A 12,258-nucleotide genomic window follows, 5' to 3' on the forward strand; every position below is an offset into this window, starting at 1 on the left:
CAGTACAACAGGAGCATTTCTGAGTCAGATACAAGGAACAAAACCAACACTGTCTTCTTCTGAACACGGAGTAACCTAAGGCATCTCTAGCCCAACACACGTTACGCTTTCCCGACAATAGTTCCGCAAACACCTTCTGTCAGCATAAACCAACACTGTTTGGTTTTATCACCACCCCTCCTTTCTCTTAACAACGGTATGAACTTTTATTGGATTTTATTGCTTATAAACCATTGATGAACGTGCTGTTGTCTAGGCTGTCGGCAAGCCAAGGTATGCATTAACATTACCCGTCTGCGATCAGTTCAACTTGCACGGGAAGCAATGAGCAACCTTTGATGTATATATCCTATAAACTTCAGTGTTTTGCCCTCTTCGCTAAGTAGGAGTGAAGGGACATGTGTAGCAAGAGAGTTCTTGACAGCTGGGTACTATAAAACTGAAGGCATAATGATAAAATTACAACGTGGTTAAATGTGCACGAAAGCCTTTAAGAAAAGTCACACAAATTGCTACCTTTGGATCAAATGTCATTAAGTAAGACCTAAGTTTTAGCAAACTGAAATAAAAGGTAACTTAATACAAGAAGAAAATGGATAGCAAAAGACAGCCAAATCAGCTGATTTATTTTAATCCACTATTTATCAATGTATACAAGTTGATGTCAAAGTTAAGAATAAAATTTCAAGTTTTCTAGGAAAGCGAGTGCTGTCTCACATGCAGATGGTCCAACGCGATGGTTTCAGAGTGCTACGCTACAACTCAAACCCAAAGCCAGCAGCAGGCAGCATTTCACGGCCAGAGACTGGCTGTGTTCCAGCCAAGCCAACCCCAGCTTCAAATGAGCCAGAGGCCGACGACTCTCTCGCCAACAAAACCCACACAGTACAATTCTCATTCTGGAAACAATAACCCGATTAAAACTAAAACCTACGAAGAAATTGTTTATGATGGATGAGACAGAAACAGTCTCTGAAACATCTGTAAATAAGCACAAGTTTTACTTTCTTACACAGTAATATAGCCAAGTATCAGCTGAAATTACTTCACGGCTTCTTTCATTTCTAAGGTTTTTATCGTCTTTGGGTAACATAACTAGAAAAACACGGAAAGCTTCGACTCTTTAGTGAAATCCATACTGATGCACTCCAAAGGAGCAGTACCAAGGAACCATCATTTTATACCTAACTGCCATTTAAAACAACTATTCTAGACAAAGGATATATAAGATCTGTCTTTAAAAACAGAACAGAATTACTTTTTTCCCACATTTGCTAATAGCCATTTCGAATGGCCCTATCGTAAACCTGATACTTAATCTGAGGAGTAGGGAGATTCTGAAGGTAGGGGAGGTGGGGTAGTTTGTTTTTCAAGTCTGAAGGTTACTATATTAAACAAGTAACATTCTGAAGTATTATTTAGATAAAGGATTTATGTACAGGCTACAGAATAACTCTGAAAACCAGCCTGAAAATAATTGAAAATGTACATATCTGCCACATACAAAAATAGTTGTCCTGATAAAAAGGTGAGGTAATGAACCTGATTTCAACCAAGCTAATGAAACTGGTGCTACAGTCGTATCTCACTATATAGATGGTGTGGGTTCCAGGAATCTCAGCGGGTCTACAGAATGGAGATAATCACCAATTCGCAGAACTCATCCTGAAAGAGTAGACACTATATAACTGGGTAAGTCCTCTGACGTTTGAGTCGCTACTGATTCCAATCAACAATCCCAACTTGCTCCTTACAGAAGTCAGTCATCCAGTTTGCTTTCAAATGGGGCAGCTGGTATGAGAAGCGAATTTTTCAGGAATGCTTAGTTCTGTCTTTGAGAGTCTCAGTCAAGAGAGAACCAACAAAAGAAGCCGAGTATCTGCAAGAAGGCAGCAACTCCAAAAGTGCTGCAAGACAGATAAAACAGTTTAAGGAGAAACTTGATGTGATTTAGAAATGCGGACAGCCCTGCAGAGTTCAAACAGAAGAAGATGTTATCAGCTCAATGGCAGCTAAATCGAGAAATACTTACAGGTAGCAAGGTGGCCACCACTACAGGAATACCTAAGGACTTGCTAATAATAAGATAAAAGACGCATTTTTAGAATGTTAATCTGAACACACAAATGAACATACTTAGTTTAGACAATACAACTGTATTATAGCATGTAACATATATTGGGTCACACAGCCACTCAACCTATTAAAACAGGAACTGTGCTGCCTAGAAAGGGTTTTAACACCCTTTCAAAATACCTCTTTTCCTAGCGACGTTACCTAGAGGAAGGATTAGAAACATGTAATAGACAAAGTCTCCATTTCTTTATCCTTCACTCCATTTTCCAGTTCTAGCATCTCCCTCTTAAATGGTAATGGCTATTCAGAGTTCTTTATTCTGTAGGCAGCGATTTTCTCCCTAACTGACTGCTTTTCTCTTTTTAACATGACTTTCACATGCTATTTTCTTGCCTGGTCAACCAAAATTATCAAGATCTTACTACACTTCTTGGTAATAAGCTTTACATTTGCTTATACAGAATGATTCTTCACCTTCAAATCACCTCCTCTCTCTTCAGTTCCTTCTCCATCTTGTTTATGTTAAATCATTATGCTAAATAAAATAATCATTTTCTTAGTACTTTAAACAGCACGGTTCCCACACGCATTTCAGAAGGAGGAGATAGGTAAGAGAGAAACCAGGACCTTGCCAGCAAATCTCCTTCCCTTATAAAACCCAAGTATTTACTTTAATCCCACATCTTCTGTATCTCTTCATCAGTTATTAATCTATGAGAAAACCCTCACCACCCTACCTGTAACAACGTCATTCTTTTACATAAGCAGAGACTGAGTGGGAAGTCTGTGGAGAGCTCCCGGCAAATTCGAGACATTAAATCAGATGAATCACCCTTATCCCCAGGCTTACTGACTCCTTAGAGATCTCTTTTTGCAGGACTCTTCAAAAAGTCATGTTGATTGTTCCCACCGCATCATATCTATCCGTGTGTGAGCTGACTCCATTCATCACTGCACTGGTTTTCTCAGCCTGCCTGGTAGGGAAGTCGGATTTCTTCATCTATAATTCACAGGGCCCCTCCTGGAGCCCTTTTCAAAGGTTGGGACACACTTGTTGCTTTCTGTTGGCACTGAGGCGGGTTTTAGCACCAGATTACACACTGTTGTGTATACTTAAGCAGTTTCACGTTTGAATTTACATTAGGGCTCTTGGATGAATGAAGCTGGAGCCCAGCGATACATTACACTTGATTTTCCTGAGGGTTTCCCTCCCCTCCGCTAAAATGCATTCAGTAGCCATTTCAATTTGAGACCTTGCCATTGACTTACTCTCCCTCTTGCTCCAAAGGATGACCCTGCTGCAAGGACATGTGGGTGTGCTCCCACTTATTTTTGCTCATGAACAACAGTGCATAAACCCGAATTTACAGTGCTTCATTAAGAACACAGTTGTTTACCAGACAGATTACCAGAGGAGATTCAACTACTATAAATATCAGAGAGACGCAGGAAAAGAACCCCGAATGTTGTCCTTTCCTTTCAAAGTAATTTGGCTCGATGAAAGTACTTGCAACTTAGGTTTTCAGTAAACCACAATTATTTACATAGAAGAATAGGGTACATGGAGAGGTTCAAAGGTTCACTTTGAAAAAAGCTTCAAAACAAGTTCTACAAAAGAAAGGACTGGATTAGAGGGAGCCCAGTAACAGTGGGTAAAGAAACCACCATAGATCAGCAGCAGTTTTAGCAACTGGACCCCGTGCACGTAGAACATCTATGGACAACAGCACACATGCAGAGGAATGGCACCAGCATGACTTTGTTCTCCATTATTGTATTTTTCAGTCTTTCAAAAATGATTCAAAGGTTTTTAGTTTGCTGTTTTATTGCAACTTATAAAACAACCACCTGGGGTATCTGCAGGTTTCTAACATCACGGTACAGAAAGCCCACACCATCCAAAAGACATAAATGTTTATGGAAACTCAAAGAGATTAAGATCTTGCCTAGCTCACTATGTGCTTAGTTTGTAATGGACACAAAATGTAGCCAGACACACAGAGGAAACGAGAATCTCTTTGCGGTGATTATGTTACAATGCCCTGAGACAGGAGCAGCCATAACCCACCAGAGCCAGTCATAATTTTACCTGGGCTATGTGCTCATTTTTTTATTATTTCAAATGTCCTTTTTGTTTGTTTTCTTGTGAACATATTAAATTCACTTCTGGCATTACTCCCAAGTAAGAGCATTAACTAATGATAGACAACCATGCATGTAAGTATGGAATTAACTTGTGTAAGCATCAATTAATAATTTTATCTCCAGTACTGTAAAGAAATATTTACTTTATAACCATTTCCATGTACTAAACATTTAGTCAGCACAAATATTCATGTTTTACTAATAGAAAAGCACAATCACACACACACAGAACAAAGACAGCGTCGCTGCCTCACGGACTATCAGCCCTGCGTTGCTTCTGATCTGATTCAGCCTTCCAGGAAGTCAGATATTAGGCATAGCAATGAATTTATAACACAGGCTGTGATTTACTCAGAGGCACGCACACATATTGCCACAGGAGTGGTTAACTTAGTCAAGATATAATGGAATTACATGTAAGAATCCCTCGGAGGCCTCGTTTGGCACTCTCATTTTCTACTTTGGTTACCTCAATCAGATCAATATTTTTTTTCCCAGTATGCAAAAGCATGCTGATAATAGAGTGATTCGTTATAATACAGTGATAGTTCTTCAATAAAGCAGTTTTGAATGCAAATTACAGACTTCTAAGTTGCCATGCCTGATTGCATTACCTGGAAATAGTTTGTAGATTGCAGATTTAAATAAACTTTGAAAATGTCAATACATGAAATGCAACTACATAAAGTGTGAATTAGCTTTAAACAGCTGATTTTACGGATTTTACAATTTATCTGTAACTACCTACTTCTAAGATACAGGAATAGCGTACATTTAAGTAATTCTAGGATGATACTAAAAAAAAACCAACTGTGAGCAATCATATTTGAACTTTTTAAGTATGTCATTTCCTATGAGTTCAAGTATCTACTCTTGGCTTGACTTGGCAAGCTGCCGCGTGTGAGTACAGCAACGCTGATTTGCTGTTCTCTAAAATTCATAGTTTGAAACCAAGATATTTAATGGTTACATTTTAATTAATTATACCATAAAGAAGTGTTCTGATCAGATAATTAGATACAAAAAAAGAATTATGCGATATGCTACTGAAGAACTAAAAAATCTCCAGCTTACTTAAGGTCAACTACAATAGGAAAATGCAGGTCTTAGTTTTACAAACTTGATTCCTTTATCCAAGTTTTTCAGCAAAAAAGTGAATTTAAAAAAAAAGGTGACTGCTTAGCTTTGGGGCTTGATAACTGGTACCATAGATCCTGCACACTATCGGAGGATCTCTCTATTGAACTGCACTCTCATCTATTGCAGCATATTGGAAAAGTCAACATTGCTATCGCAAAGCAACCCAAGATTTTGTACTTCACTCATTTTGCATTCCAGATTTTGACACTTCCCAACTCCCATACATAAATTAGCTTCCTTACCTTCATAATGTTTACTAAGTCTGTTTGATAATAGCGATCTTGGTGTGCATTAGCAGCTGCTAAAGTGAGAAGATAATCATTCCTTGCATGGATAGCCTTGGAATTACACTCAGATCGTCGTGCTTTTAACTACAACAAGAAATGGAAGTTAAAAGATAGGTACTAATGAGAAGTTAAATGACCAAACGTGTACTAACAGTAAATTAACATGCATATGTAGTATTAATATAGTCAAAACGTCAGGGGATTAATAGCTTAGTAGTTTTGTTAACGGTAAGGGGATTGCTAATGTATTTTCCTCTCATGCAGTTGTAATTTCACATACAGTCTTCAAAGAACAGTTATAAACTCCGACTAGAAAAAATTCCCTTGTAAATTTGGTCATATGTAATTCTGCACTCTGACTGTCGAAAGAGTGCTCTTATCTCATCACTTGTTCTAACAATATACCTTCCAAAATGGCAGTCATCTGTAGATTTCAGACAACATTGGTCATATGCCTCAGGAAATCAGCAGCAAAACGTAAGTTTTTCTTACACTCACCTTTACACTTGCTTTCTGCAAGCTTATTCTTGACTGAAAAAGACTAAGTTTGGACCTGAAACAGAAACAGACGACGTTACTGTCTTATACCATTTCTACAAAAGTACAGGATAAACAGGCCACTGCATTTCACTTATGCAAAATTTTAATTTAAATAACTTTTTATGACTAAATTTTTATTTGTATAGTTTTAAGTAAAGCTTAAGGATCAAGGAAAATATTACAAAGTATGCTGAGCTACATCAATAGTATCTTCATTGCATATTCTGAAATCTTTCGCACAGCTTACCCTGATTTTGGAACAAAATCTAAATACATCATGAAAGGGAAATTGGGTGGCGTAACTCAAGTTATTTTGGTGTTTGATGGATTTTGAGTTAGCCCTCCAGACACAAAGTGCTATAAATTTGAACTACTGGTCACCTGGCGGAATACTAATGCAAAATCATTAGTAATTATATTCCAGGAAGCCGGAGGAGTACCCATGTACACACACATATTTTTAAAAGCAGAATTGGTTCAATTTTCATATTTGGATTCATGGAAGAGAAATTAGAGAAGGATTTCTATTAGCTATTTGAAAGACGGTGGTTTGAAAAGTAAATAAGAAAACACAGCCAAGTAAACAGCTATTTTAATCTGAACAATACTGCAGTATGAATCTGTCCCAGAATTTCCAAGCTCAAGTTTTGGTTGTTTTTTTGTTTGGTTGGTTGGGTTTTTTTTACTTTCTTCAGGTATTATAGGTAATCTTATTAAAGTTGTTCTTTTTATCAGCTAGCCCTCATAAAGTGAAAAACAGAAAAATTCTCTAATGAAACCATATTTTCTTTTTATTCCCCGAGAACAATTCTGAGTAATTTCTAAAAATAAATAAAAAAAAAAAATTGCAAAAAAGGGTGAGGCAAACTCCCATAAGACAGGCCAAACGCCAAACTGAAAATATGAGTTACTTGCTTTCCTGAAAGGAAGGAAATCAAGCTCTTTAGGATGTCAAGGAGCATAAAAACCTGAAGCCTCAAAAATTATCTTCAAAAATGGAAAATAGCGTCCCATCCCCTCTCCCCCTCCAAATGGACTGATACCAAATTTGAGATCTGTGGAGACAAAAGGAAGTAAGCAGCCCTTAATACCAAAAAGAGTGCCAGCTCACACACTGTCCTTTGAAAATGTCAAATTAAAGCAGTTAGTTTAACTTCCTTCCTAAAGAAACCAGCCTAAGTTAGTTATACTTTACTATAAGGGTAGTAGCATGCTTGAAATGGTTACAAAAATGCATATAAGCAAAAAGAAAAAAAAATTGGCACAAGCTCTTTGAAAGCAATGATCTTTCTTCTAAAATAATATCAAGTGTAAAAACTAATAGAAGTACAAATCTGCTTATACACACGCAATTATTTATACATATGCTATTATAAAAACATACTTGGCCTCAATATCAGCTTTCTCCCGCACTGCTTGAGCCATCTGTTCAGTCTCAAAATATTTCTTTTTGCCTTTAGCTAAATCTTTTACTGTCTCTTGTAATTCAGCTTGGATCCTCGTCAACTGGTCCACACACTGAAAAAAGAGCATTCAGGAAACAAAACTTTTTTTTTTTTTTTCATCCAAATAATACTATCATCATCATTTCACTACTCTTTATTACATTTTAAATGGAACAACGCGGTCTCCAAGTCACTCCTGGTCAATTTTTCATGCCTTTCTTTCAAAGCTGATCAGAACATAAAACCGTTTTTCTTTCTTTCTGCTGTTGTTTAACTATTCAAATTCAACAATAACTCGCAAATTAAACATAAAAGTTCTCAAAGCTTTCGATGAGGTAATTAGTTGAAATAATTGGAATACAATTGGGAAAAATCCAAAGGCAATTTACTGGAGGTGATACAAAAAAATGATTAATCTTTCCTTCTCTAAAATTTAAAACAGAAAGCAAAAGCTACCATGTAAAACATGACAACACAACAGCAACAGAACAATTTGATAAACATTATTTAAGAGCTCATTTTTCTTAAACTATTTCGAGAGCTTTCCAATAAATAGGGTTATATCAGAAATCAGCGTCATTCACAAAGAAAACTTAGAGGCTTAAAATGCATAACAAGCTAGTCAAGGAGTGAAAATGATTCCATCCATTTTCCATATGACCCAACCAGTGTTACGACACATATTTTAACGTCAAAAAATAATATTAAAAGGAATAGCAGCAAAATTACTGTACTGGTTTTGGCTAGGAGAGCGTTGATTTTCTGCATGGTAGCTGATATGGTGCTATGTTTTGGATTTGTGACCAAAACAGTGTTAATAACACAGGGATGTTTTAGCTATCGCTGAGCAGTGCTTACACAGAGTCAAGGCCTTTTCTGCTCCTCACCCCACCCCACCAGCGAGGAGGCTGGGGGGGCACAAGGAGTTGGGAGGGGACACGGCCGGGACAGCTGACCCCAACTGACCAAAGGGGTATCCCATACCATACAATGTCGTGCTCAGCAATAAAAGCTGGGGGAGGAAGGAGGAAGGGGGGGACTTTCGGAGTGATGGCGTTTGTCTTCCCAAGTCATCATTAGGCGTGATGGAGCCCTGCTTTCCTGGAGGTGGCTGAACCCCTGCCTGCCGATGGGAAGCAGTGAATGAATTCCTTGGTTTGCTTTACCTATTAAACTGTCTTTATCTAATCCACGAGTTTTCGCACTTTTACCCTTACGATTCTCTCCCCCATCCCACTGGGGGGGAGCAAACGAGCAGCTGTGTGGGGCTGAGCTGCTGACCGTGATTAACCCACAACAATTACTAAAATGTTCAGCAATTCTCGAAACATCCTATTGGCTTCAAAAAAAATTTCTGGGAAAGGATCTCTGTTAAGCAGAAAGGATATACTTAACAAACCAAATGTGAATTATCAATGTCTAGAATTATACTACCTTTAAAAGAGATTTGTAAAGGTTTTCTTTTATCCAAACTAGCTTAAGTACATATAAGAGGGATAGTTCAATGCATTTATATTTAATTATAGGTATTACACACTAGATGTGGTCAATGAAGGCTCCAGGCAATACTTAGAGGCAGAGCCTCAAGCAAGCTTAAGGAAATCAATTTGCCTTTCAATTTGCCTTTCTGTCCTTCAAAGACCAGAGCCAAAGTCCCACCTCTTTTCACACCATTATCACATACCCGACTTCTCTCATTCAAGGTGCCACACATCATCTTCTCACTGAACACCCCTCCTAAACACCTAAGGTTTTTCATTACACTAATTATTAATGCATGTAACCTCCTTTACAAGCATTGCAAGACTAATAAGGTGGTGTAATCCGACAACATAACATTAATTTCACAGTATTCAACAATCATTAAAAATAATATCCGGTCACCTGTAGAAAAAAAAAACTTTAGTTTCAGTCAATAGAAATTGGTCATCTTCTCACCACACAATTGCTCTCACTGAAAATGTCAAATTTCTTTCTGGCTATAAAGTACATAAAAATTCATATAAATTCACACTAAGCCCAGTATTTGATGTGTTCAGACCAATAAAGCAATGGGCTCCATAAGGTAAGCTTTGGGGTGGGTGGTTTGGGGAGTAGTGGAGGGCAGGATTGGTTTTTTGAAGACCTCTGAGTGTATGATAGAAAAATAAAAGGTAGAAAAAAATGTGTATATATTGGACAGCTGACAGACACCTAAAATAATTTCAAAAGGACTGGGTTTTTGCTACATCAATCGGTATTTTGATCCCTGAAGTCTCCTGCCGGCATCAAAAAATTAAAATATCAAATAACCCCAGTTGTTAACACGATCATTTTAGAAGCATAAAATAATCTTGCTTTTGCATCTCTGAAGAATAAGAAATTGTCAGGAGACTGGATGCTATTTAGGGGTTTTGGGTTGGGTAGACACTGGTTGTATGTAAAAAGCTGTTTCAGAGAGCTGACAGAGATGGTTTCTTGTTGCATTGCTTCTATGCAGAGCGATTTTATTCTATTTGCCTTTCAGTCTTCTGATACAGATCCGTGCAAACATCTGCAGTGGTGGCTACATCATCTTTCCTGAAGATACCTGATGGTCGTACACTGCAGCTCTCTGCCTCCTCTTCCAAGGCCAACACACGAAACCACACATCACTTATGGGATAAGCTTACAAGGTCTCTGGGCAAAGACAATGGCAAGGGGTGGGCTGCTGCCCTCGAAACAGCCTTCTCGTCTGTGTCCAAGAGCTGCTGAGCGAGGGATAGGGATTAGTTTTCTTACAAGGTCAGACATGGTCTACAGGAGACACATTTATTACCCCTGCTCCAGAGTCACCTTGCGATTTAGCATATTTTTCAGCAAATTATGATGAGGTTTTCTGAAATTGTTCCAGTTTAGTATTAAAACGGGTTATAAAAATGAAGTTTCTATATGGTACCAAGTCGAGGAAGTAAAGGTTTACAGAAACATCTGGAAAATAAAGATCATGGCATCATTTTGGTTGGAAAAGATCTTTAAGATCATTGAGTTCTACCATTAACCTAACACTGCCAAGTCCACCACTAAACCATGTCCCTAAGCACCACATCTACATGTCTTTTAAATACCTCCAGGGATGGTGACTCCACCACTTCCCTGGGCAGCCTGTTCCAAGGCTTGACAACCCTTTCAGTGAAGAAATTTCTCCTAATGTCCAATCTAAACCTCCCTTGGTGCAACTTGAGGCCATTTCCTCTCGTCCTATCGCTGTTACTTGGGAGAAGGGACCGACCCCCACCTCGCTACAACCTCCTTTCAGGTAGTTGTAGAGCGCGATGAGGTCTCCCCTCAGCCTCCTCTTCTCCAGACTAAACAACCCCAGTTCCCTCAGCCGCTCCCCATCAGACTTGTGCTCCAGGCCCTTCACCAGCTTCGTTGCCCTCCTCTGGACACGCTCCAGCACCTCCATGTCCTTCTTGTAGTGAGGGGCCCAAAACTGAACACAGCATTCGAGGTGCGGCCTCACCAGGGCCGAGTACAGGGGCACGATCACCGCCCTGCTCCTGCTGGCCACACTATTTCTGATACAGGCCAGGATGCCGTTGGCCTTCTTGGCCACCTGGGCACACTGCCGGCTCATGTTCAGCCAGCTGTCAACCAGCACCCCCAGGTCCTTTTCCTCTGGGCAGCTTTCCAGCCACTCTTCCCCAAGCCTGTAGCGTTGCCTGGGGTTGTTGTGGCCGAAGTGCAGGACCCGGCACTTGGCCTTGTTGAACCTCATACATTGGCCTCGGCCCATCGATCCAGCCTGTCCAGGTCCCTCTGCAGAGCCTTCCTACCCTCCAGCAGATCAACACTCCCGCCCAGCTTGGTGTCATCTGCAAACTTACTGAGGGAGCACTCGATCCCCTCGTCCAGATCATTGATAAAGATATTGAACAGGACCGGCCCCAGTACCGAGCCCTGGGGAACACCGCTCGTGACCGGCCGCCAACTGGATTTAACTCCGTTCACCACAGCTCTCTGGGCTCGGCCGTCCAGCCAGTTTTTGACCCAGCGAAGAGTGTACCTGTCCAAGCCATCAGCAGCCAGCTTCTCCAGTGGGAAACGGTGTCAAAGGCTTTACTGAAGTTTAGGTGGACAACATCCACAGCCTTTCCCTCATCCACTAAGCAGGTCACCGTGTCATAGAAGAAGATCAGGTTGGTCAAGCAGGACCTGCCTTTCATAAACCTATGCTGGCTGGACCTGACCACCTGGCTGCCCTGTACGTGCTGTGTGATGCACTCAAGATGATCTGCTCCATAACCTTGCCCGGCACCGAGGCCAAACTGATAGGCCTGACACCTCATCAAAAGCAACTCAATACCTACTGCAATCTTGGAAGGAGACACTGCTTCTAATAGAAACTTGATTTTACATGGGCATTCCAGTGTAACATTACAAGTATTTTAGTGACTCTGAATTTCAATTTTGCTAAGCTTTTGTCTGGATGGACGTCAGCTCAATATATTATTTATCTGTTTGGAAGTCCAAAGGAAAGGGTGAGAGACTGCACTGTATAAAACAATAAATTTGTTGTGCAGGAAAACTAATACCACCAAGTGGATGGATATTCCATGTTGTACAAAAAACACATCACTGTTAGAATACTTTGTACCAGAAG

At 39.7% G+C, this 12,258-nt stretch overlaps 1 protein-coding gene across 2 annotated transcripts in view; it reads right to left on the reverse strand.

Moving 5' to 3' along the window:
- Window positions 1-12,258, reverse strand: part of FCHSD2 (FCH and double SH3 domains 2) — a 165,230-nt gene that overhangs the window by 62,896 nt on the left and 90,076 nt on the right. For both annotated transcript variants that reach the window (XM_075140363.1, XM_075140362.1), the window contains exons 6-8: window positions 7,573-7,706; window positions 6,147-6,201; window positions 5,604-5,732 (exon numbers count right to left, since the gene is read on the reverse strand). In XM_075140363.1, the coding sequence (XP_074996464.1) occupies window positions 5,604-5,732; window positions 6,147-6,201; window positions 7,573-7,706 (318 nt within the window). The remainder of the gene's footprint in view (window positions 1-5,603; window positions 5,733-6,146; window positions 6,202-7,572; window positions 7,707-12,258) is intronic.

The sequence above is a fragment of the Calonectris borealis genome, chromosome 1, assembly GCF_964195595.1.
Source record: "Calonectris borealis chromosome 1, bCalBor7.hap1.2, whole genome shotgun sequence".
Lineage (NCBI taxonomy): Eukaryota > Metazoa > Chordata > Aves > Procellariiformes > Procellariidae > Calonectris > Calonectris borealis.